Raw genomic sequence first — 26,925 nt, forward strand, 5'->3', positions numbered from 1 at the left:
AAATTGCTGATATGCCTCCTCATGAAGTTTATTGTGGGGACGCCTGCCTAGAAGTTCCTTTGGAAAGTAAATTAATTACCTCTGGACCCAGATGGATCCAATGTACACTTTTTTTTACCTGCCCTTCCAGCCTGACACAGTGATAGGTTTGAAGTCTAGAAAACCTGAATTTAAATCTCTACCTTTGACAATTACTACCTGTGCGGCCCTAGGCAAGGACCTTACATTCTACTGGTGGGTCACACACAACCCATTAGTGACTTATTCCAGTCTGTGACTAAGTCATTAAAAGAGTTGGACTGAAGGGCTTCCAAAATTCCTTATTCTTCCCCCTTCCCACAATGATCCTAGGGAGTTGTATAAGGCACATAAAGGTTGAGGAGGAGGAGGAGGAGGAGGAGGAGGAGGAGGAGGAGGAGGAGGAGGAGGAGGAGGAGGAGGAGGAGGAGGAGGATAATGGGATAAATATTTGTGAAGCACATACTCTGTGCCAGGTATGCTAAGTGTTGGGGATACAAAGGAAGGCAAAAGACAATCTAAGCTATCAATCAGCTTATAGAATAATAATACTAATAGTTGAACAAGAATGTATTAAGCACCTACTATGTAACAAGCATTGTGCTAACTGCTGGGGATTAAAAAAAGATAAAAGACAATCCATGCTCTCAAGCGGTTTACAGAATAATACTAACAATAACAATAATAATAATAATAATAATAATAATAATAATAATAATTGAACAGGAATGTATTAGGAACCTACTATGTGCCAGGCACTGTGCTAAGTGCTGGGGACACAAAGAAAGACAAAAGACAATCCATGCTCTCAAGTAGCTCACAGAATAACAATAATAATTATAATAATAAGTATTATTATTGAACAGGAATGCATTAAGCCCCTACTATGTGCCAGGCACTGTGCTAAGTGCTGGGGACACAAATAGAGACAAAAGACAGTCCCTGCTCTCAAGGAACTATGATGATGATAACAACAACAACCATAACAATTACATGCCTGAATAAGGAGATAATAAGAGACCCCGCATCCCAAGGCTGTTATGTGGATCAAGGGAGGTGACGTCTATAAAATGCCTCACATAATAGCATTTTTATAACACTCTAAGGTTTGCAAAGTGCTTTGCAAACATCATTTCCCTCGATCGTTGCAATAGCCCTGGCAGGTAGGTTCTAGTATTACTCTCGTTTTGAGGATAAGGACACTCAGCATCAGGGAAGTTAAGTGGCTTGCCCAGAGTAACATAGGTATTGAGTATCTGGGGGAGCATTTGAACCCAGGTCTCTCTTGACACCAAGTCTCATACTATCCTTTGTCATTAATCACGTCATGCCCCTGAGGCTCAGTTTCCCCGTGTGTCAAACAGAGATAATAATGTTTGTACTGCTCACCTCAAAGGGCCACTGTTGGGGCAGCTAGGTGACGTAGTGGATAGAGCACTGGCCCTAGATTCAGGAGGACCTGAGTTCAAATCCAGACTCAGACACATAACACTTACTAGCTGTGTGACCCTGGGCAAGTCACTTAACCCCAATTGCCTCACCAAAAAAAAAAAGGCAGAAAAAAAAGGGCCACTGTTGAGTAAAGTGCTTTGTAAGCCAAATGTGCTACATCAATATCATTATCAATGCCATGAAGTGCAATGAACGACCAATATTTGGGGCTCTACCCTGAGAAGGTAGAATGATTTCATTCAGCTCCCTCTAACGCTTTAAGATTTAAGCCACTTTAGATTTGTTTCATCAAAAAGTCCCCTTGCAGCACACCTCCAAGCTGAGGTATTGGCCCAGGTCTTAAGCTCTTTTTCCTTTTATCTCTGGAAAAAGTACATTTTCCAAACTTAGAAAGCCTGCCGTGCCAAAGCTAGGTTTTCCCCAAGGACTGTTTCTGATTAGGGCTCACATGAATACTTTCTGGTGGAAAAACTCTTGCTTCAATCAAAAGGGGTCTGGGTTTTAGCAACGACCTACTTCAGGCCATCTCCCACCAAGTCTTGCAGAGTAGAAAGAAACAAGAGATGTCCAGCTCCTCCCAGACCTTTCCTCTCTTTGGAACATCAACAACAACAAAAATCCTAAAGGGCTTCCTAACCTACCTGGAGGCTCCGAATGGTATTTTATGCCAGTTCTTTCTAGAGGAGCAGGAATAGTCTCAGGATGGTGAGAACTCAGCACTTATTTTTCAAAATGAGTAATAGTTAAGAGATCTAAGAGTTCTCTGGACCCCTTAAAGGAGGGGAAATGGTTCTGAAGACACAGATGCCCCCACCCCGACTCTCTGGGGTCTCCACTACAAAAGATCAAGCCAACAGATGAGCTGAAGAAAAAACAGGCACATGCAGAGACATTCACTCTGTTGGTTCAAACAGCAACCTGCCAAGAACATGTAAGAGCCACCTGCTGGACTTGGATGGGCTGAGAAACCCAACCATCAATGCAGGGGAGCCAGAGAGGTACCCTCAGGTAAGTGCTTAGAGTGAGTTAACATTACACAAAATGGCGGGTTAGAGGAGGCTTATTCAGGAGAAATAATGATGATGATAATAAAAGCTGACATTTACATTGTGTTTTAAGGTTTAAAAAAAGTTTTACAAAAATTATATCATCTGGACCTCACAGCAACACTGTGCAGTCGATGCTACAGGTATGGAGCAGTAACTAAGGTGAGGCAATCGGAGCTTTGCACCCAGACACAAGATTTAAAGGGTGCTAAAAGTTCTTATAGTCCTTCAAGCAACACAGAAACAACAGAACTTGGCATCTAGTCAGAAAAAGAAAATAGTTGCAATTAGAAAGCTATTAGAGGGCCTACTTTCTAGAGCAATCCTTCCCAATTGATTTAAAAAATTGATTTTAGGGTGTATTTTATGGCGCTTATCCCAAGCATGTTTTGAGTGGCCCTAGAAAGTGCCATAGCACATAGAGCACTGGGCCAGGAAGACTCACCTTCATGAGTTCAAATCCAGCCTCAGACACTTACTTGTTGTGTGACCCTGGACAAGTCACTTCACCCTGTTTGCCTCAGTTTCTTCATCTATAAAATGAGCTGCAGAAGGAAATGGCAGACCAGTCCAGAATCTCTGCCAAGAAAACTGCAAATGGGGTTATGAAGAATTGGACATGACTGAAACAACTGAACAAGGGACAGACAACATTATAGTTCAAATAGGTACTATTAATCCTGATTATAGATGAGGAAGTTGAGGCTTAAATTAATTGCCTGGGTCACATAGCTAGTAAATCTCAGTGGCAGGATTTGAACAGAGGTTTTCCCGACTCTCAAGTACAAGGTTTTACTGAGATATCAAGATGAAGGGACAAGAGGTTTGGCTCTCATGGTCACTTGTGTGCCATCTCTCCTGAGTCCCAAGCAGGACATTAGACCTCCTATTGTAGACTAAGACCAGCATGGTAGAGTAGATAGTGAGATAGCCTTGGAATCTGGATTTTAGGAGCACATCTAGAGCTAGATGGGACTATATGGTCCATCTAATCCAACCCCCTAGTTGTACAGATGAAGGAGACTGGGACCCAGACAGTCTTGCTCAAGGTATGCAGGTAGTAAGTGCCAGAGCCAGAATTTGAACCCAGGCCAGTTAGTTGATCAACTAGCATCTATTAAGTTCTGACTCCTGCCAGGCACTGTTTTAAGTACTGGGGATACCAAAAAAAAAAAGAGGTCGAGGGAAGAAGGGAACTTGTACTTTCTCCCAAAGAGCTCACAGTCTACTAGGACAGATGACATTCAAACAATTATATGCAAACAACACATATACTGGATAAGTTGGGGATAGTCTCAGAGAGAAGGCACCAGAGGTAAAAGTGACCTTAGAGGCCACCATCAAATCTCATTTTACATATGAGGAAACTGAGACATAGAGAGGTTAATTAACTTGCCCAAGGTCATGCAGCTAGTATCTGTGTTGAGCGTGCTAAGGTATCTTCTGGCTCAAAAGTTCAGGGATGCTAAGATTCTAAGCAACCAGCATGTGGGCGTGAATTCCTAGGCACTGGGAAAGTCCCTTAAACATACTAAAGTGTAAATGACTATAATAACATCTTCCTGAAAACAAGTTTCAACTAGAAGGGAGTAAAACAGGAGTTGTACAGGACCAGCAGTAGGACATATAAGAGAGGCATGGACTCAGCCAATGCCTTCCTCTGTGATAATACATATTAACAATGATAAAAATAATAAGAATATAGTGGCACAGTGGATACAGCACTGGGCCTGGAGTTAGGAAGACCTGAACTAAAATCCAGTCTCGGACACTTACAAGCTGTATGATTTTGGACAAGTCACTTAACCTCTGTTTGCCTCAGTTTCTTCATCTTTAAAATGGGGATAACAATAGCACCTACCTATTATAGGTTGTTGTGAGGAAGAACACTTGGCATGGTGCCTGGCATATAGTAGAATGAAAAAAGGAACAGGGTAAATCTCTTGCCTGGCCTCCATGGGGCCATGACCACATGTCCTGCCTAAGCAAGCTTGTTCCTGTTTCCTGACTGCCTCTTCTTACTTTGATGGTTCTCCCCTGAGCTCAGGGCAGTGGGTACCCCCAAGATGGAGGTGTCCAGGTTTGGAAGCAATGCTGGGAATTCAAGAGGCTTTGAGGCCTTGAGTCCTACTGAGTTGGAGCTGGCCAGTAGCTTTCATATCTGAGAACAGACACCAGCAGGGGGACTGGACTGAGCCTGGCCATTTGGCCAGCAGAGCTGTAAACCCGTGACAAGCTGAGGGGAAATGTGAAATGCCTAATTAGCAATATCACAAGCTGCTTTATATAGTCAGGAAGTTTAGATATTCCCTCCCAGAAATGTCTATCAGTAGACCCAAGTTAAGGTACTGAATTCTTTGTTAAATTTGCTTTGGTTAAAGGGAGCATTTGTGGGGCAGCTAGATGGCACAGTGGATACAGCACTGGCACTGGATTTATAAAGACCCGAGTTCCAATCTGCCTCAGACACTGACACTAGCTATGTGACCCTGGGCAAGTCACTTCATCCCATTGCCTGGCTAGATAGATAGATAGATAGATAGATAGATAGATAGATAGATAGATAAATGAATAAATGAATGAATGAATGAGTAAATAAATAAATAATGAATGAATGAATGAATAAATAAATAAGTAAATAAATGAATGAATGAATGGATAGAGAAAGAAAGAAAGAAAGAAAGAAAGAAAGAAAGAAAGAAAGAAAGAAGAAGAAAGAAAGGAAGGAAGGAAGGAAGGAAGGAAGGAAGGAAGAAGGAAGGAAGGAAGGAAGGAAGGAGAAGAAGAAAAGAAAGAAAGAAAGAAAGAAAGAAAGAAAGAAAGAAAGAAAGAAAGAAAGAAAGAAAGAAAGAAAGAAAGGAAGAAAGGAAGAAAGGAAGAAAGAAAGAAAGGAAGAAAGAAAGAAAAAGAAAAGAAGAGTCTGGTGTTTAGTATTCCTTTTGTGTGAAGCCATAAATTACCTATCCCATACCTGGTTCATGTAGTACATTGGATACTGCTTACTCTCTACCTTGGAGAGACTTTGACACGCTCCATAACCTAAGCCCTGAGCAATTTCCCCAAAAGTGGGGTACATAACAAACTAGTAAGGATGAGAAAGGGGAGGTCAGTCCCTTTAATTAGAAGCGGGATCCCTCAAGGCTGAACCCAAACCAACCACATGTCTAGATAGAGAATGAGGAGCAGCTCCATACCCCCAAGCCCTTTGGGTCTACACTGGTTCCTCAAGGTTATTGTCAGAGGCAGGATGTGAAGCCAGGTCTTCTTCACTCCAAGGCTCACCCTCCATTCACTGTGGCCCTGTGATAATTTGTATGATCATCAGTATATTACAGGCTCGCATATTTTTATCGACTTATACTTGCAAAAAGGCTATTTGTCAAATTAAGAAACCTGGGAAATTTAGTTCCATAACACAGCCCTTGTAATTAACTACATGGATTTGGATTTATGGCAGGTCAAAACCATGTTCCTAGACATCATTATGTACAACAGAAGTCCTGCAGTCCTGCCACCAGCATTAAAATGGGGGAAATGTCAGTATACAACATTTAAATCTCTGCTATACGCCCTTGCTTGTTTCTCATTTACCTGTTTAATTACGACTTAAAATAATGCATGGAAAGAGGAGTTTTGGTGATGCTATCCTTGGGTACGCATCCCAGAAAATGAACTGTTTGGGAAGATAGGGAGGGAAGGGAAGGGAAGGGAAGGGAAGGGAAGGGAAGGGAAGGGAAGGGAAGGGAAGGGAAGGGAAGGGAAGGGAAGGGAAGGGAAGGGAAGGGAAGGGAAGGGAAGGGAAGGGAAGGGAAGGGAAGGGAAGGGAAGGATTCATTAAGTGCTAATTACTGCCAGGCACTGGATTGAGCAGTAGAGACACAAATACAAAGAAATGGAAAGGAAATGGAGACCCAGGGAAATAATGACCTGTCCAAGCACATGGGATCATAGATACAGACTGGAAGGAGCCTTAGAGGCTAATATAACCCATTCCTCCAATTTACAGAGGCAGAAACTGAAGATGAGAAATATTAAGTGACTGGCCCAATGTCACATAGGTCATAGATAACAGAGGACATATGTGAACTCATTACCTCACCTACAAAATGAGGCAGTGGGCCATGATGGCCTAAAAGGTCTACTCTGAGCTCTAGACTTGTGTTCCTCGGACCTTGACTTCACGGCTTGCTGTCTAGACACTGCAGCCCACACTGCCTCTTTCCATTTAGTACGCCAGTTTGGAATATGCCATACAGAACCGAGAAGAGAAGGCTGTCAAAGCACGCTGATGCTAAGAAGAGCCAAAGGGATCTCTCCCACCACCCATCATACCTTAATGACATCTTCATCTGTGGACTTACACTCCACTTCATCAGAAACATCGACCACAGAGCCATCCTCTCCAACGGCAACCACTTTGACCGGAACTGAGACCGCCTTCCCCGTCAGAATAGCTGTGTTCAATACTTCCGTGTCCTAAGCACAGCCACACATGCATGCACACACACACACACACACACACACACACACACACACACAAAGAGAGAAGAACATAGATTAGTAGGCATGGATGCTAAATGAGGGTTTCTTAGCTGAGAAGTTCCCTGACCTTTATCCCTGCCTTGCAATTAAAAAAAAAATTATATGTATGAGGAAAGTCATTTGCTTATTCCAAATAGAAAATTACCAACTATTCGATAGTTTTCATTCCTAGAATTAGATAATGAACCACATTTTCCTCTGCCATCTTCTCCATGCCTCCCTACTGGAGAGGTCATTTGTCACACTCTCTAGACCCCCTACTCAAGCTCTGCTTTTCCCCCCCACTCCCCACCTCCCAACCCAGGCATGCTAGACATCACAAGTACCAGGATAAAAGTCATTTTCAATATTTTCCAAATTGCTGGTAAAGACGTGTTTGGGGAAATGATTTCCTGCTTTTCAAGGCTTAATTACATGGTGAGTGAAGCCTTCATTTCAATGTTGAATTAGAAAACACCACAGCACAATGAACAGCAGAATGCCTAATGCAAATCCGAAACTTTTTTTCCCATCAGCCTCTTCACTGATGCCTCCCCACACAGACCACCTGGAGACATTTTGCTGGCCATTAAGCTTTATTCTGTCTCCTCCTCCACAAAGCCATTCCTCCAATGATCCTGTTAGGTGTGCCTCCATCTATACCTCTGTGTGGAGGAAGTTTGATAAATTACCCCCAATGAGCACCTACTAGGGTCCCTAGCTTGCGAGTCTTTGGGTAATACCACCAAATGATGAGAATTGATAAAATGTTTCAGGATCTGCTCCTCAAGAGTATCACAGATAAGAAAGGATCTCAGCAGAATCTCATCAGGAAAAAGACCTCAAAGGCCATCTAATCCAACCTTTTCATTTTGCAGAAAAGGAAACTGAGTCCCAGTGAGGTTAAGCAATTCTCCCAATGATCATAGGAACGTAGATCTGGAACTAGAAAGGACCTCAGATGCTATCTAGTTCAACCCCTTCACTTTACAGAAAAGGAAACTGAGTCTCATGGCACCTATGAGTGACTTGCCCAAAATCACACAGGTAATAAGCATCAGATGTGGGGTTTGGACTTGGTTCCTTTTGACTCCAGAGTCAGTGTTCTTTGTACTGTACTACACTTCCTCCCTACCCCATCGCTGAACAAGAATCCACTCTGTGACATCCCTGACAAGCCATCCATCAATGGATAACCTACTGTGTACACCATCTTTGCCTAAAGCTCTCCAGTAGAGGATTGGGGAAACCCACCCTTATGTTGTCAGTCAACAAATACTTACTGAGTGCTTATTATATGCCAGGAGCTGTGCTAAGCTCTGGGGATACAAAGAACAGAAAAAGCTCAGTGCCTGCCCTCAAGGAGCTCACATTCTAATGGAGGAGATGACATGTAAATTACAGGATATATGTGAGATATATATCAGATGAGACGGAAGGTAATTCAGAGGGAAGGCCCAAGCCTAAGTCTACTGCTTTGCAATTTTTACCCTCCGGTCTGAGTACAAAAGGGGGCGCTGTAGGTAGAGCACTGACCCTGGAGTCAGGAAGACTCAACTTCATGAGTCAAATCCAGCCTCCAACACTTACTAGCTGTGTAACCCTGGGCAAGTCACTTCACCCTGTTTGCCTCAGTTTCCTCATCTGTAAAATCAGCTAGAGAGGGAAATGCAAACCACTCCAGTATCTCTGCCAAGAAAACCCCAAAAAGGACCATGAAGAGTTGAATATGACTGAAATATGCACAACAACTGAAGATAAATCAGAACAAGTCTAAAACCTTTTCTCTATGACAGCTCTTCAGATAACTGAAGTCAGCCTACATATGTCCCACCCAGAGGAGAAGCATCTCTTCTCTGGAATAAATGAGCATGTCCAGTTCCTTCTGCCAAACCTCACGTGGCATCAATTAGTGGCCCTTCCCTAGAAGCACTCCAACTTGTCATCACCCTTACTACAATTGTTGCTATTCAGTTGTTTCTGACTCTTTATGATCACGTGGATCACAGCCCACCAAAACGGTCCACGGGTTTTCTGTTGGCAAAGCTACTGGAGTGGTTTGCCATTTCCTTCTCCAGCTCATTTTACAAATAAGGAAACTGAGGCAAACAGGGTGAGGTGACTTGCCCAAGGTCACACAGCTAGTAAGTGTCTGAATCCAGATTTGAACTCAGGTCTGCCTGACTCCAGGCCCAGCACTCTGGCCACTGACACACCTAGCTGCCTCCACTTTCTAAAACAGAACATCCAGAATTAAAAACATGGTATTCTAGCTTTGGTCCAACCAGGGCAAAGAGCAACAGGGTGATCTTGACCTTCCTTCCAGACCTTATCCACAGATACAAAGTTGGAAAGGACCCCCAAATCCCTCTAGTCCACCTCCCATTTCACCCTACACACACACACACACACACACACACACACACACGTGCACACGCACATACACACACATATGTGCGTGCGCGCGCACACACACACACACACACACATTTTTTACAGATGAACCCAGACCCATGGGGATGTTAAGTGCCTTGCCAAAGTAACACAGGTAATACGCATCCAAGGTGAGATCTGAACCCAGTTCTTCTGACTCCAGAACCACGGCTCTTTCCCTTGTTCCATATCGCCTCTTTAATGGAGGCTAAGATCTCAGTAGCTTTGTTTTTGGCTACCATGTCACACTGTTCATAATCCTCAAAAAACCTCCAGGTCTTTTTCATACAAACTTGTCTAGCCATGCCAATAACAGTGTAATAATTATAATTATTATAAATAGCATTAATGTAGCACTTTAAAGTTTACAAAGTATTTTACAATTATCTCATTTGATGCTCACAACCCTGGGAAGTAATTGCTATTATTACCCCCATTTTACAGTTGAGTAAAATGAGTCAGGCAGAAGTTAAGTAACTTGACCCAGGGTCACACAGCTGATAAGTGTCTGAGCCAGGATTTGAACTCAGGGCTTTTGGACTCCAGGACAAGCTCTCCATCCACTGTGCCACCTGTACCACCCAATTGTAGCTTGCAAGTGTGGAAAAGAGGACCAGATTTTAAAGCAAAAAATACCTTGACCACTATCTACTGGTGTACCTTTGGGGAAGCTGCTTCACATCTCCAGCCTCAGTTTCCTCATCTGTACAGTGAAGGTTAAATGGTTTCAAGGTCCCCTTCAGCTCTCTTGCACTTCAGATATTTATTTTGGGAACCCAAGTGTAAAATATGGACCCCCCTCCCTATTCTATTCTACTGTTGATAGATTTGGCCCCACATTCTTGCCAGTCCCCCCCAAGGCTTCACCAAGAGTACCCCAAAAGTCATAGTTCCAATCCCCATCAACTTGAATGAACCAATAAGAGTCGTCATTTCTACAACACTTTCAGATTTGCAGAGGGTCCTTTGGTCCTCACCACAGCCAGGTGAGAGATCCATAGATAGGGAATCAGACTGGATTTCACTTGTATCAAGAACTCCCAAATGAGGAACTCCCTCTAAGAGTGTAGGCTGGCGCCTCCTGTACAACTTAGAGATTCATTGTTGCCCAAACCACTGAGAAATTAAGTGACTTGCTCAGGGTCATACAACTATGGGTCAGAGGCAAGACATGAATCCTGTCTTTGAGGCCAGTTCTCTACTATACCACACTGAAATAGAAACCACAGGAATTTTTGTACCCATTTTCACAGACGAAAAAACTAAGACTCAGAAAGATTTAATAATTGGTTGAGGGTCACCCCACTATGAAGAGTTTGACACCAAGTTCTCCAAGTTAAGCCGTCACTTCCACGTCACCAAACTGCTCCACGGGGAACGACTAAGCCATCCATCAAAAGGAAGGCTTGTGTGTGTGTGTGTGTGTGTGTGTGTGTGTGTGTGTGTGTGTGTGTGTGTGTGTGGATGGGTGTATGTGTGTGCACATGGTTTTATACAAGCCAGATGGTCTATGCCTCCAAAAGCTATTTTACCCTGATTTATGGTGATCAGTTTCACTCAAAACTGTCTATGATTCTGAATGGGGAAATGAAACATATCCTTGGCAATTAGCTAACCTCAAGCTTTATTGCTGGCAGTAAGTTCAGTGGTTTAAGGACTAGATAATGTACACCCAGCAAAAATGGGCAAGTGTAGAGATAGTGGAGATCAAGGGTGTTTAACCTTTTATGTATCCTGGTCCCTTTTGGCACTCTGGTGAACCTTATGGACCCTGTTTCTGAATCACATTTTAAATGCATAAACAGTACACAGAATTTTAAAGAAAACTAATTTTAATGAAACTGTTGTCAAAATATTAAAATAAGTCCACTAGCCCCAGGTTAAGGACCCTTGGACATGAACATTTTCCCTACAAGTTCAATTAGTCCCTGGTTAAGAACCCCTGGACACCAACATTTCCCCTATAACTTCACCTGCCCCAGATTAAGGATTCTTGGTCACCAACATTTTCCTAACAAGATCACCAACCCCAGATTAAAGACCTCCGGACATCAACATTTTCCTAACAAGTTCACTGAACCCAAGTTAAGAAACCTTAGTCATCAACATTTTCCTAATAAGATCACCAGCCCCTGGTTAAGAACCACATTTTCCTGACAAGTTCATGTGGCCTCAGGTTCCAAATAGCATTTACCTAAAGCTAGAGAGTATCCACAAAGATGGTGGGGAGCCTTGAGCTTACATATAAATGGATTAATTGAAGGACCTAAGCATCTGTGCAGTGATGGGAAGAACATTGGATTTGAAGGCAGGGGACCTAGGTTCAAATATCAGTCTGCTTGTATGTAGTACCTGTATGATCTTGGATAAATCACTTAATCTCATTGTAGCTCTGATTCCTTATCTGCAAAATGAGGGGATTGGACTGCTAACTGCTCAGGTTCTTTCTTTCTCCAAATCCATGATCCTATGTTTAGCCTGGAAAAGGAAAGGGTTGGGGCAGCTAGGTGGCACAGTAGATAGAGTACTGGCCCTGACATCAGAAGGACCTGAGTTCAAATCCGGCCTCAGACCAATCACTTGACACTTACTAGCTGTGTGACCCTGGGCAAGTCACTTAACCCCAATTGCCTAAAAGAAAAAAAAAGGTTAAGGGGTCATGAAAGCCATCTTCAAGTATTTAAAAGCCCATCATTCAGAAGAAGGATTTGCCTTCTTCTGCTTGGACCCGGAGGGTAGAACTAGCTGCCATAGGGAAAAGTTACAAAGAAATCAATTTAGACTTGATATCTGAAAGAATTTCCTAGTATGCAGAGTTATGCAGATGTGGGATGAATTACCTTGGGTGGCAGACACATGACCACTCACTGATAATATGAATTTCTGCTCAGATATAGGTTGGACTACATGGCCATTGAGGTTGCTTCCAATAGCTGGGGCAACTAGGTTGCACAGTGGATAGATAGAGCACTGGAATCATGAAGACCTAAATTCAAATCTTGCTGTATGACCCTGGGCAAGTCACTTAACCTCGGTCTACTTCAATTTCATACTCTATTACCTACCTCCCAGATTGGTTGTGAAGATCGAATGAGATAATATTTGTAAAGTGCTTAGCACAGTCCCTGGCAGAGAAGGTGCTATGCTAGTTATCATCATCATCGCCACCACTATCATCATTGCAACCTGGAAAAGTCTGTGATTCTGTAACTAATCCTTTGCCCTACTGACCTCAAGAAGATGTCTTGAGGCTAACGTACAAATTATGGAAGCAACACTGATAAAAAAAATCATAGAGCGTTCCATAACTTCAAGGCTTTATCATTATTTGAAATAACAGAGTAATCTCAAAGCCAAGTAACACCACCATGATGATGGGCTCTGTTCAATTTAAGCTTCCCGTGGGTCCTGGGAAGGTCAGGAAAAAAAGGAAAAAGAGAGAAGCCTAGAGCACACCAGTACACTCTTGGCTGCCTGGTGTTTTCTTTCCGATATTTCAGAATTACTCTAATTTTGATCAAATTCTATCTTTTTCTTCCCTTGCCCACAGACACCTCAAATACAGATTTCTCAGACTACAGGTCAGAAGTAAACTTCTCTTCAGGGAGAAAACAAAAAAAAAATGAGGGCATGTATTACAATTTAAATGATGACTTTCACTTCTAATACCCCATATTATATAACTATCAAAGTCTACGTGGGCCCCACTTTAAAGATTATTTTTGGATTCTGATAATATGTTATCCGTAGGGCAGTATATCATTTCAAAGTTGAGTTACCCACCCGCTTATCCCTCTAGAACGCAAAGGAAAGTCATTTTAAATAGAAAAGCCTTTGGAGAAAGTCAATAAAAATTCAGTTTGACTCAAGGCAGTATCTTTTTCATCTCAGTAGTTTCTCTAGGTTTTAGAGAAGAGAAAATTTAATAAGGAAAAATGTAAAATTCTGAGCTTGGGTTAAAAAAATCAATGCCACAATTATAGGATGTAACTAAATAGTACTTCATGCAAAGGGGGGTGGGTAGAGGATTAATAAAAAAGCAAGTTGCTTCACTAACAACAGTATAAAATGACCCTGAAAAAGTTAATGAGGGAGGTGGCAATCTCATTGTACTCTGCCCTCATCAGACCATCTCTAGAGGGCTCTGTTTAGTTCTGGATACTCTATTTTTAATTTTTTTTAAATTCTTATTGATATTTATAATGCCCTTCATTTCAGAATCTAGCCCTCTTCTTCCTCTACTCAGAGAATCATCCCCGTAACAAAGAACTAAAAAAGAAAGCCTCACAAATGAGTTCAGTAAAGCTAACCAGCCTATGAATCAAATCTGACAGGATGTATGATTTTCCACACCCATAGTCCCCCACTTCTGAAAAGAAAGGAGGGAGAAGTATATTCTTTCATCTCCTCTTTGGGGCCAAGTTTGGCCAATATAATTAAGGATGCCACATTTTAGGAAGGACATAGACAGGATAGAACATATCCAGAAGAGGACATTCAAGATGGGGAAAAGATTCATGACCATCCTGTATGCAGATAACTGAAAAGCATTAATATCTCTTAATTAAGAGATATTCTTAATCTCATCATCATCCTGGGAGAAGTAAGTTCAGAGGGAGCATGATGGCTGTCTTCAAGTATTCCCTCCCACATGGAGAAGGGAAAGGGAAGGGTACAAACATTTGTATAGCACCTACTGGGTGCCAGGCACTGTACTAAATACCCTTTTATAAATATTACCTTGTGTGATCCTCACAACAACCCTGCCAGGTTGGGGCTGTTTATTGTCCTCATTTTACAGTTAAAGAAACTGAGGCAGACAGAAGTGAAGTGACTCACTCAGGGTCACACAGCCAGTACATGTCTAAGGCTAGATTTGAATTCAGGTTTTCCTGACACCAGAACTTGCTCTCTGTGCATTGAATCATCTAGCTGCCTCGATTGTCCTGCTTGGTCCAGGAGGGCAAAATCAAGAATAATGAAAAGGAGCTAGATGGAGAGGCGGATGTCAAGAAAAAAAAGGGCTCTGAATCATCAGAGCTACCCCAGTGTGGAATGGGCTGCCTGGGAAGTTGGTCACTCTTCCTTTAAGAAATACATTCAAGTAGAAGGTGAGAGGCCCCTTGTCAGCAATGCTATATAGTGAAGAAAGTTGGTGGATCTGATAACTTATGGGGCCCTTTCTACTGAGACTCTGTTTAAAAAAAAAAAACTATTGCAGAGAATCCTCAGGGATCATTCAAACAGACTACATAACTAGTCCCCTAACAGAGCCCAAAGTTGGCCAGTGGGCACATACCATCTATCTGCTCAAGGAAGGATGCTGACCAGTGGATGCCAAGGCTAGGTCTCAGAGCTTTTCTGGGTCAAGTGTACTGATGTCACTAGCAGAGAGAAGGTAGGGAGAAAGTAGGTACTGAGCCTCTCTGCTGGCGGTGACCTTCAAACAGATGGCCGCTAGCAACAAAGAGATGGCCCTTGTCTATTTTAAGGTCAGCAGAGCAAATGAAAAACATGAAATGTGCCCTTCATAGGTAATGTCCTTTGGGAGTGGGAGGGGAGAGAAGAGCTTCATCTTCTTTCTGGAATGTTCATCTGAACACAGTACTTCACAGTCGCTCAGAGGCATCTCTATATATACGCACCTTTGTTGTACATACTTTTTAAGGTACACACTTTTTTATCATAAGAAAAAAGGAATGTCATATCCTGATAACTGGAAGGCATTTGTGTTATAATGCAAAGACTCCTGGATTTGTAGCCAGAAGGCCTGGGGCAGATCCTTAGCAAGTCACAATTTTTCTAGAACTTTGCTTCCCCATCTGTAATATGGGTATAATGATTCTCCACGTCGTGAGGATAAAATGGGGCAGTGACTGTAAAGCATTATATAACACTGAAGTCCTATATATCAGTGTATCAAATATTTATGGTTATGTGCCTACCATATGCAAGGCACTGATCATACAAATAATAAAAATAAAACCCAGTCTCTGCCCACTAGGAGCTAACATTCTACTGGAGGGCAAGGTGGTATGTGACTTATATGTAGAGAAATAAATACGTAGAGAAGTAAATCTCATTTGGAGAGACAGACAGACAGACAGGGACAGAGACAGTGGTGGGGTGGGGCTAACAACTGGGAGGGGGTGAATCATGGAAGGCTTCGCAGAGGAGGTGACACCTGGACTGAGCCTTGAAGAGGATTTTCACTGGTGGTGTGTAGAGGAAGTATACCAGGAAGTACCTGGAGAAACAGTGGCAGGCTTGGGCAGAGCAATGTGGCTACTAACTGAGACTGAGACAGCCAAAGTTCCCACTGCGGGGTGCTCCACTGAACCCCCAAAACAAGAAACCCCTCTTCTTGTTCATATATCTGTGTAACCAGTCCCATCTAGGACCATATGGGAAGGGCCAGTTGGGGTTGGGGTGGCAGGGCCGGTGTCAAGGTCCATTGACTTGGAGTCCTGCAACTCTACGAGAGAGAGGAAGAGCTGATCTTGTGGTGTTAAGGACACAGCTACACTGACTTTGTAACACAGAAGTTTTACTACCCTGCCTTTGGATGTAGACGGGGCCAAAATCCTCAGACAACCTAGAGCACAGGCTAATGTACACCACTCTCCAAATGATTACAACACTTACCATGCATAAAGGAGATAACAAGAAATATGGGGAAAGCCAGCTAGTGGCTCCCCCAAAATGCACTTACTTTTCTGCCCCATGGACAACCCAGCCAGCTTTCTTACTCTCCCTCGAAAAACTCAGCCCTACCGTCAAAGGATGACATCCAACAGAGGACCCAGCAGCCTAGAATCCTGGGCTAATACCACCATAATGATGACAATAGCAGGCCACTTTTCTTTTGTGCTTTAATATTCCAAAAGCCTTTTTCCTGTGTTAGCCGATCTTGTTTCATCCTCACAACTCTGAGAAACAGGTGTTATTATCTCTATTTTATAAATGGGGAAATGGAGGCTCAGAGAGGATGACATCGTCACCAACAAACATTTATTAACAGCCTTCAATGTGCCAAGCATTGTGGAGACAAAGAAAGGCAAAAACACAGCGGCTGCCCTCAAGGAGCTCACATTCTAATGGGTAAGACAACAGGTAAAGAGTTGTGTACAGTGTAATAAGGCAGCTAGGATGGCGTGGTGAATAGAACACTGGGCCTAGAGTCAAGAAGACTCATTTTCCAGAGTTTAAATCCGGGCTCATATACTTCCTACCTGTGTGACTCTGGACAAGTCACTTAATCCTGTCTGCCTCAGTTTCCTTATCCATAAAATGAGCTGGAGGAGGAAATGGCAAACCACTCCAGTATCTCTGCCAAGAAAACCCCAAATGGGGTCACAAGAGTTGGATACAACTGAACGACTGAATAGCACAGTACAAAATAAAGATAACAGTACTCATTCTACAGGGTGAATGTAAGGAATGGGGATGAAATTAGGTAATGTAGGCAAAGAGCTAATCTTACCCTAACCTTCTGAGCCTCAATTTCCTCACCTGCAAAATGAGCGGGCTAGACTCAATAGGCTTTAAGGTCATGTCCAGCTCAGAATCTATGATCCGATGTGAACCAGGAAGATGAGACATGGCAAAACCAGGCCAAACTAGGATTGGTTGCAGGGGCTAGAGAAGAAAAACTTTGGTGGGAATGTGATTACTGTATTCACATATTGGAAGGATTGTCCTGAGGAAGAAGGCTCAAAATTTGTTCTGTTTGGCCCTAGGTGGGGAAAAGGAGGAAGAGGAGGAGGAAGAGGCGGAAGGATAGAACTGAAAGCAATGAGCAGAAGGTGCAGAAAGGCAGATAGAGGCCTGATGTCAGAAAGGACTGCCTGATCGATCATCAGGGCTCTCCCTCCCAAACTGATCCCCCTTCATCTAAGGCTGGCTGACCAGCTTTGCTGAATGTTGTAGGAGGGTGATTCTTGGCTAGGTACAAGTAGTCTACCTGGTTGCCAAGGTCCCTTCCTACTCAGAAAGCCTTTGAAAGGCAGGCTTGGAGTATGGGGTTTCTTTTCGAAGCAGCAGCTATTACACCCTATGCTTCCACCCATTCAGGTGGGCCCTGGTTATTCACATGGCCGGCTCTATCACTGCATAATAATTACATAAGTGTTTATCTCTAATTCCTTCTTGATTCCTGAATGCATTAGCACCTCACCAGAGCTCTGCTTAATTACAACTGTAACCTGCTAATAGTGTTTCTTTGTTGTCTGAAGGAATCTTCTTATCCAGCTCGGGCTAAATTAAAATTTAATACAACATCGGGTTGCCAGAGAACTAGCAAGCAAATGACAGCTGTTTAATTAAAACCTAAACCTGATTAGATGGCCCTGCTGAGAGAAATACTCTAGAGGAAGAGGATGAAACTATTCAAACTCAAGTCCACAATAATGGCTTTATTTAAATATGAATAACCCTCTGTAGGAGTCTAGTAGGCCCAGCTCCCAACTAGAAACAAAGACTCCTGGAATCTCACAGCTGGAAGAAACCTCCAAGGCCATGGAGCCTGACTTGTACACTCAAAGAGTTCCATTTTCAAGGCAGCAAAGCAGAATAGTCTATATAGAGTGTCAGAGGCTCTCAATAGCGGATTGTTAGCATGAGCATTTATCCCTCGAAAATAGGCAAACACTACAAATCCAGGCTTGATTCATTTTTTCACTGATGGCTTAGACTTAACAAAGTGATGGAGAAAATGTTAATAATGTCACTTCAGCTTAAAAGTCTATCGTGTACGTGATTATTTTTTTCTGGAAAGCTAACATTTACCAGCATACCCTTAGAAACTTGGGAAGATTTGTGTGAACTGATGAAGAGCAAAGGGAACAGAACCAGGAGAACAGTTTCTGCAGTGGCAACAACACTGTGAAGACAAACAACTTTGAAACACTTAAGAACTCTGATCAACCACTACTCTTGAGGACCCATGATGAAACACGCTGCCCATGCTCTGACAGGGAGGTAATGGACTCAGATTGCAGACTGAGACGTGATTTTTGGAGCTGACCAAATTAGGAATGTGTTTTACTTCACTATTTGTTACGTGAGTGTTGTTTTTCTTTTCTTTTTCCACCAGGGAGGGAAAAAATAAGAAGATCAATTAATTAATTGATTGATTAATTAATTAATTAATAGATGAATAAATAAATAAATAGATAAACAGACAAATAAATACATAAATAAGAGGGAAAATACATTTATGTTAGCTTTAAATTATTTAAATTTAAATTAATTTTACATTTCTTAATAATTAAATTTATATTTAGATAGAAAGATGTAAATTAACTTTAAAATAAAATTAATTTTTTTTAAAGTACCACAGAAATGGGAGCTTATTATTACTGGAGAATCAGAATGGTGTAGTAGACAGAGTGCTGCAGGAGGCATGACCGAGGTTCAAGTCTTGCCTCAGACACTTAATTAGCTGAATGACTCTTGGCAAGTTATTTAACCTCTTCTGTTTCTGTAACTCAGTTGTTTCAGTCAAGTCCAACTCTTGGTGACTCCATTTGGGGTTTTCTTGGCAAAGACGCTGGAGTGGTTTGCCATTTCCTTTTCCAGCCCATTTTATAGATGAGGAAACTGAGGCAAACAGGGTTCAATGATGTGCCCAGGGTCACACAGCTAGTGAGTATCTGAAACTGGATTTGAAATCAGGAAGATAATCTCTTCTATATCTTTAAAATGAAGGGGTTTGAAACTGATGACCTCCAAGTTTCTTTCCAGTTCTAAATCCATGATCCTACAATTATTATAATAGACCCCAGCCAGGAACCATGCAACTTCTTCTGAAAGACCTCTAGTGAAAAGGAAGCCATGACCTTCCTGGGGAGGCCATTCCACTTCTTCTTCTTCTTGTTCATTGTTCAATCATTTCCAGTGATATCTGACTCTCTGTGACCCCATTAGGAGTTTTCTTGGAAGAGATACTGGAGCGGTTTGCCATTTCCCTCTCCAGCTCATTTTACCCATAAGGAAACTGAGGCAAACAGGGTGAAGTGACTTGCCCAGGGTCACACAACTACTAAATGCCTTAATAAGTTTTTAATAAATGCTGATTAAATTCTCCAAATATTTATCAAGCTCCTCCTTTGTGCAAACACCTATGCTAGGTACTAAGTGACATATGAAGTTCAGATAAGACATTGTCATTGACGCTATAAAGATTTTTTTTTAAGGAGAAAAGGAAAATCATTCCCCTAAAGAAGCTTACATTCTACTGGGAGAAAACAATATGAACTCCAAGAAGAAAATGCCAAATAAATACAGAGTACTAGGAAGTGTTAGGAAAGGACTGGCAAGCAGCTGGAAGTTCAGCCCAGGAGAGAACTAAAATTCCTTTTTCCTTTATTGGGGGGGAGGAGGAGAGGCAATTGGGATTCAATGACTTGCTCAGGGTCATACATCTAGTAACTGTCTGAGGCCACATTTGAACTGAAGTCCTCCTGAGTCCAGGGCCAGTGCTCTATCCACTGTACCACCTCACTGCCCCCGAGAACCAGGATTTCTAAGCCAGGAAGATAAGTGCATTTCAAGTATGGGGGGGAGGTTCTGTGCAAAAGCCCAGAGATGAGAGACAACCTAGAGAACAGCAAGTTAGCAAGTTTGCCTGGAATGTAGATGGTGTGAACAAGAGCAGGGGTCCAACTCAACTAGACACTGATGTGGTTGCATATTGACTTAGAAAGCCACAAATTAACATTAGCTGTGATGTATTATATTTTTCTTTATTTTGTGAAACATTTCCCAATGACATTTTCATGTGATTCAAGCTATACTAAGGAGTTTTGCTGGTGCATGTGGCCCTGTACACTGCAAACATGACAACTTTGAAGAATAATGTTAAATTAGCTTCACAAAGGGAGACTCACCAAATTGTGAAGGGCTTTCAATGCCCAGCAGAGGAGTGTATATGGAACCCTACCAGCAAAAGGGAGCCACTAAAGCTCCTTGAGCAGTAGAGTAGCATGGTCAGACCCACGTGCATCAGGAATGTGAATCTGGCAGGTTAGTGGAAGATGAAAAAGACTGGACACATGGTGAGGCAACCTTCATATAAAGGACTCAGAGGTATTAGCAGGCTGCAAGCTCAGTAAGAATCATCCATGTGGCATTGGAGCCAAAGATTATAATGTTAACTGTGGTTCCATTGATATAAGTTTTTTGAGGGAAGGAGCTATTCCATTTTTATCTCAAGTATCCCCAGAAGGCCATGTGCCTTCCACATGGTAAGCTCATAATAAATACTTGTTGTATGGAATTGAGAGACATAATGTCTGAACCAACAGAGGTGATTTAAAAAAAAAACACTCAGGGCAGCTAGGTGGCACAGTGGATAGAGCACCAGCCCTGGAGTCAGGAGGACCTGAGTTCAAATCTAGCCTCAGACACTTGACACTTACTAGCTGTGTGACCTTGGGCAAGTCACTCAACCCCACTGCCTAGCCCCCCCCAAAAAAAAGAAAAAAAAGAAAGAATGAGTTAAAAAAAAACACTCTCCTCTGCCCCAGTCGTATGAGTATTGTGTCTGATTCTTGGCCTCACATTTTAGGATGCATGACATCAAGTTCTCACCCATTCAGAGATGGGACAGGAAAATAAAATAGGCCCCTGAAAAGATTATTCAGAGGAATTAGGAGAAGAGAAGATTTAGGGATTATTTAATATTGGCTGGTGGGAAAAGGATTCTATTGGTGGTTTTTCTTGGACTGAGAAGCCAGAATTCAGAATTGTAGAGAGGTAAATTTCAGCCCAACTTTTAAAAAGACATCATCTCAATCATAAGAGCTGTCCAAAAGGAGAATGGTCAGTCTAACTTGGGAGGAAGCAAGTTCTCTATCACTATTATTTTACAAGCATTTAAGTGACTGCTGTGTTCCAGGCACTGTGCTGAGCTCTGGGGCTACAAGAAAGAAAAAAGAAAGGAAGGAAGGAAGGAAGGAAGGAAGGAAGGAAGGAAGGAAGGAAGGAAGGAAGGAAGGAAGGAAGGAAGGAAGGAAGGAAGGAAGGAAGGAAGGAAGGAAGGAAGGAAGGAAGGAAGGAAGGAAGGAAGGAAGGAAGGAAGGAAGGAAGAAAAGAAAAAGAAAGAGAAAGGGGGGAGGAGAGGGAGAGAAAAAAGAGAAAGAGAAGAGGAAGAGGAAAGAAGGGGAAGGAAAGGAAGGAGAGAAGAAAAGGAAAGGAGAGGGGAAGGGAAAGTAGGGAGGGAGGAAAGGTGAAAGAAGGGAAGGGAAAGGGAGAGGAAGAGGAAGGAGAAGAGGAAAAAGAAGAGGAAGGAGAAGGAGAAAAAAGGGGGAAGGGACAGGAAGGGAGGGAAAGGGAAGAGAAAGGAGGGGAAGAAACCCCTATATAAATGCATTCCATGTACTGTAAGCTTCTTCAAGTAGAGATGTTTCATTTGTATTTTTTTTTGTATCACCAGGGTAACACACAGTGTCTGACACATAGTTGATGGCTGATAAATGCCTTCCAGTTGACTGAACGAAATTAAGCATATACAAAACATATCTTCATGACTGCATTACTCTTAATTAAGAATGCTATATAGAGGCCTCCTGCTTCTGATTCAGCTTAGACTAGGTGCCTGCTTAGGTCCCCTTCAACCCTAATGGTTTTGTGTTAAGAGGAACAGACTGTCTAATGAAAGAAGGATTTAAGAAGACAAGCTGGTGTGGGGGCAGAGAATGAGAAGAGAGAACAAGGACACAGGTGAAATCTGATCTCAGGGCAGGTGTGCCAGATGAACTTGAGCCAATATGAACTTTTTGGTGGCTCTACAGAGGCTTCTGGGCAGAACCATACTGCTGGCAGCCACACCATCGTATGAACACCCTTGTACCACCCCTTGATGCAGATGTGGGATCTGCAGAGACTTAAGAGAAGGCACAAACCCAACAAGTAGGCACTAGACTGGGACATGGCATCATTGCTAGAGATGCTAACAAGAAACCTTCACCGGAGAGAACAGAGAAGCACAATGGTGAATCTGGGAGAAAAGAATTATCACATGTCCCTGTCGGCAAATCTGACAGTGAAGTGCCTTTTGGCAATACACTTGAAAAGACTGTCTTTCCAAAGAGGGAGGGGGAAGATGAATTCTTTGCAGACTCACATCTCATTCTATTTTTGTACCTTCCCTGTGAATCGGTATGATTTTGGAAACAACTTGATGGAGGCCCTTCTCAAAAATGAACTCTTTTTTTTAAAATGGAAATTATAGCACAGATTATGACACTTTAAAAGAATTGATAAATTATTCACCAACTTTCTCTTCAGATCAAAGAGCAAGGCAATATAAGTCTATTAAGCCAACTTAATATATAAATTAGATGCTTTGCTAAATTATTATAATCCAAAGCAATTCCAGTGTGCTTTCCCAGCATTTCTGAAGAGCCTTTTAGGACTAGAATACATATTAATGAAACTGCTGGGTACAAAGCTATTTTTATTTTCTCCAACTGCATCAAATAGGAGTCCATCATTTCTTTATCTGCCTGATAACCAAGCACCAGGATTATGTATCAAGTCTAGAAAAAGTAAAAAATGAACCATTCACATGCATTTATTATATTAAGTACCTACTATGTGCCTAGGACTACACTAGGCACTGGGAATAGGGATAGCCACTGGAGATCTGTGATATCATTAATATAGGGCACTCCCAGATAAGGAAACGCTCTCTCTACATAGGCCTCAGCACCTAATCTGCATCATAGACTCTCGGAGAGATGTCTGGAACACTGAGAAGTTAAGAAATTTCCCTAAGGTCAGATAGCCAGTCTGTGTCAAAGGTAGGATTTGAACCTATGTCTTCCTGGCTCCAAGATCATGTTTCTATTCACTATGCCATGATGCACTGTTCTAAGCACTAGGAATATAGACAAAAATGAATTAGTCCCTGGGGGAAGAGGGGAAAGAACAAGTAAAGGTGGAAAGAGATATAAAATGAATACAAAGTGATTGAGTGAGGAAGCCTGAGGGGACCAGGAAAGGTCTCATATGCAGAAGGTGGTCCTTCATCTGGAATTTTAAGAGGAGTGAGTGCATTCTACATAGGATATTGCCTAGACAAAGATATGTAGGCTGGAGATGGAGTGTAGTATATAAGACAGTCTGACTGGACCATACAGTCTTTGGAGGGAAGTCATGTTCAATAACACTTGAAAGGTAGGTTGGAGACAAGCTGTGGAGGGCTTTGAATGTCAGAGTATTTTGTGTTGGCTCTTACTGGAAATAGGGAGGTACTGATATATAGGGAATATAGGGAAATGACACTGTCAGACTTGTGCTTGGTACCTGACATTTAAATTACTAGATGATGTCAAGAGAAATATGTAGGACAGAGTATATGTGACAGAGCAGATCAGCAGTAGACTTGGAGTCAGGTCAGACCTGGATTCGAATCCTTATTCAGAAACAGCTGTGTGACAATCGGCAAGTCAATTAACCTCTCTGAAACTTAGCCACCTCAAAGGATTGCTATGAAGAAAAGGCTTACGAAACTTCCAAGTATCATATAACCCTGTTTTTGTTATCATTATAGAGTACACCCCTTACCCTTCCTGCCCATAACATTTACTTTTCCTTCTTATTATTTTCTTTCTATTAATTCCTTTAATTCAATTCAACCCAAGGGACATTTATTAAGTACCTACTATGTGTCAAGTACTTTGCTAAATGATGAGGATTCAAAGACAAAACAAGAAGACAGTCCTGCCACCAAGATGCTTATACTCTACTGGAGAGAAACACACACACACACACACATGCATCTAAGTCCATTTAGGTATAAGTAATACAAAGTCATTTCAAGAGATGGGGGTGTCAACAATTGAACTTAAAGGAGATGCCACTTGGGCTGCATCTTCGAGGAAACATCTCCTGTAACTGGAATTGTGGACAGAATTTGGACTCAAAAAAAAACTGGGTTGAAACCCTGACTATGCTCCTTGTTGTGGTTGTGGTTGTTGTTCCTTCATTCTCAAAGAGGACCAAGGACATCAGGAGGGTGATGCCTTGACTTGCAAGTGAATTGGATTTAAGTGAGGCAGGGCTGCACAAAGTCCCCAGCATCACTCTCTCCTCCAGAGTCCAGTGGCAAGACACAGGTCAGGAAGACTGGAGTCCCCCCGACCCCACTCATTATATAATCTCAGGCAGTCACTTTGGGCCCCATTTTAAAAACGAGAGGGTTGACTCTAATGATTTCTTAGGTCCCTTCCAGCTCTAAATATATGAACTTAGGGTCCTGTGATCGCCACTAAGGGCCTCTTCCATTGTTTTATCATGCATAGAGGTGACTTTGGGTTCCCAAAGACTAGGCCAGCAGGGTACAAGCTCCTACAAAAAGCAGGAAAGGCCTACGTTGGTCCATATGCCTATAATCCAAGGACCATTCTGGACAAAGTTGAGGAAGCTCACCAGCAAGTTGGCCCCAGAGAATGAGGAATCAGACAAGAGCAAATCTAATCATGACTATGTCCTAGTGGGGTGGATCTGGATGGTTGAAGGGTGTAACCCCTCCAACCAAGTCAAGTATTATTGAGATAGAGGAAGAGGAGGATGATGAAGAAAAGGAGGTAAAGGAGAAGAGAGGGAGGAAGAGGGCGAGAAGGAAAGGAAGAGGAAGAAAAAGAACAAAGAGTAGGGGAAGAGAGAGGAAGGAGGAGAGTAAAGGGGGCAGCAGAAGAGTAGGAGAAGGGGACAAAGAATGGTAAAAGGAAAGGAGAAAAGAAGTATAGTTGATGCTAAGAAGTGCCATATGACAGCTGAGCTCAATTTACCCCCATCCTTTAAACCAGAGGATCTTAACCCAGGGTCCATTAAATTTTTTTTAAGGTTGTGATAACTCTATATCAATGTACTTGGCTTCATTTGCAATCCAATGTACTTTATTTAATGCATTTAAAAACAAAATTCTGGACAGGGGTCCACGGACTTCGGCAGACTGCCTGCACAAGGACCAGGACACAAACAAAGTTGCAAACCCCTGATTTAACCAACATATCATGAGTTTGGGTAAATCTTTTTTTTTATTATTACAAAAAGCTATTGAATTTGGGAACAATCCATATCATTTTGTCGACATGTTTACAAACATGGATCATAATATTCAGTAATCTCCAAATAAAATAAAACAAGAGTTATCCAATTCTACTTTCAAATAAAAACAATAAAAATTCTCCAAATTTCTGTAGTGCCAGGGTTTACAAAGTGCTCTTCTGACGAGAACACTGATTTATCTGAATATTGTTTTTTTCTGGTGTAGGCCTAAGATTTCATCAGTTGTAGAAAGTTCCCTGTACCATACAAAGAAGCAACTCATCACTTAGGGAGTTGATTGGGGCATGGATGGCTTAAGAGACTTAGCAAAGGTAGCACAATGAATGTGTCAGAGACAGGAAGTGAATCCAGAGACTGGTTTACTTTTGTCTTTGTATCCTGAACATATAGCAGACTTTACAGCTGGTAGTAGATGCTTATAGTCTTTGTTCTTCTCTGTCCCCTTTTACTTTTTTTCTTCCTTCCCCCCTCCTCCTTCCCCTTTCTTTCTTCCTTCTTTCCTCTCTTCCTTTTTTCTCCTTTCCTTTTTTCCTTCCTTCCTCCTCCCTTTCTTCCTTCCTCCTCTCCTTCCTCTCTTTCTTCTTTCTTTCCTTCCTCCTTTCCTTCCTCTCTTTCTTCCTTCCTCCTCTCCTTCCTCTCTTTCTTCTTTCCTTCCTTCCTCCCTCCCTCCTTTTCATCTTTCCTTTTCACTTTCCTTCTTTCCTCCCTCTTTCCAACTATCCATTACATTCCTGTTGTAAATATTATTACCATTAATTATCAAAAATTAAGGCCAAGAAGGACTGAATGACCTACACAGAGGTTACATAACTAGTTTGTTACTTGGACCTTCCTTAAAAAAAAAAACAAAATTAATTCATTTTTACTTTGGCATATAATTAGTTCCTGAAGTTTGCTAAATTCATTAATTAATTCAAACCCAGGTGCCTCCTAATGGTAGTACAGTGATGCTGCTAGGTGGATAGAGTACTGAACTTGCCATCTGGAAGAGCTAAGTTCAAATCTTGCCTCCAGATCTTGTGCAGCTTTGAAAAAGTCACTCTAAACACACCTACTCTCAGTTTCTTCAGCTAAAAAATGAGTAGGGGGTGGGGTCTGATATTCTAACATACCCTGCTGCCTGCTGCCCGCTGCACCAGAGAATGCTCTTTTTTTCTGTTACCACCAAAATTAAGCATAGTTACAGCATGGTATCTGCTCACATGTAGTTACCCTGCTTTTATCCCATGCTGATAGCAGCACACTCATTATTTCTAATTGGTGCCATCTGGCAAGGCTCAGGGTGGCATGCCAAGGTATCCAAAGTTTCCCACATCTTTGTGTAACTGAGCTCAGTGTGTCTCTCCATGGGTAGACACCTCTTAAACTGCATTTGATG

The 26,925-nt window shown here is 42.1% G+C and overlaps 1 protein-coding gene across 1 annotated transcript in view; it reads right to left on the bottom strand.

Moving 5' to 3' along the window:
• Positions 1-26,925, bottom strand: part of TMEM132B (transmembrane protein 132B) — a 654,144-nt gene that overhangs the window by 115,940 nt on the left and 511,279 nt on the right. The window contains exon 5 of the mRNA XM_021004363.2: positions 6,849-6,992. Within this exon, the coding sequence (XP_020860022.1) occupies positions 6,849-6,992 (144 nt within the window). The remainder of the gene's footprint in view (positions 1-6,848; positions 6,993-26,925) is intronic.

This window comes from Phascolarctos cinereus, unplaced genomic scaffold (genome assembly GCF_003287225.1).
Source record: "Phascolarctos cinereus isolate Bilbo 61053 unplaced genomic scaffold, phaCin_HiC Scaffold_4;HRSCAF=312, whole genome shotgun sequence".
Classification (NCBI taxonomy): Eukaryota; Metazoa; Chordata; class Mammalia; order Diprotodontia; family Phascolarctidae; genus Phascolarctos; species Phascolarctos cinereus.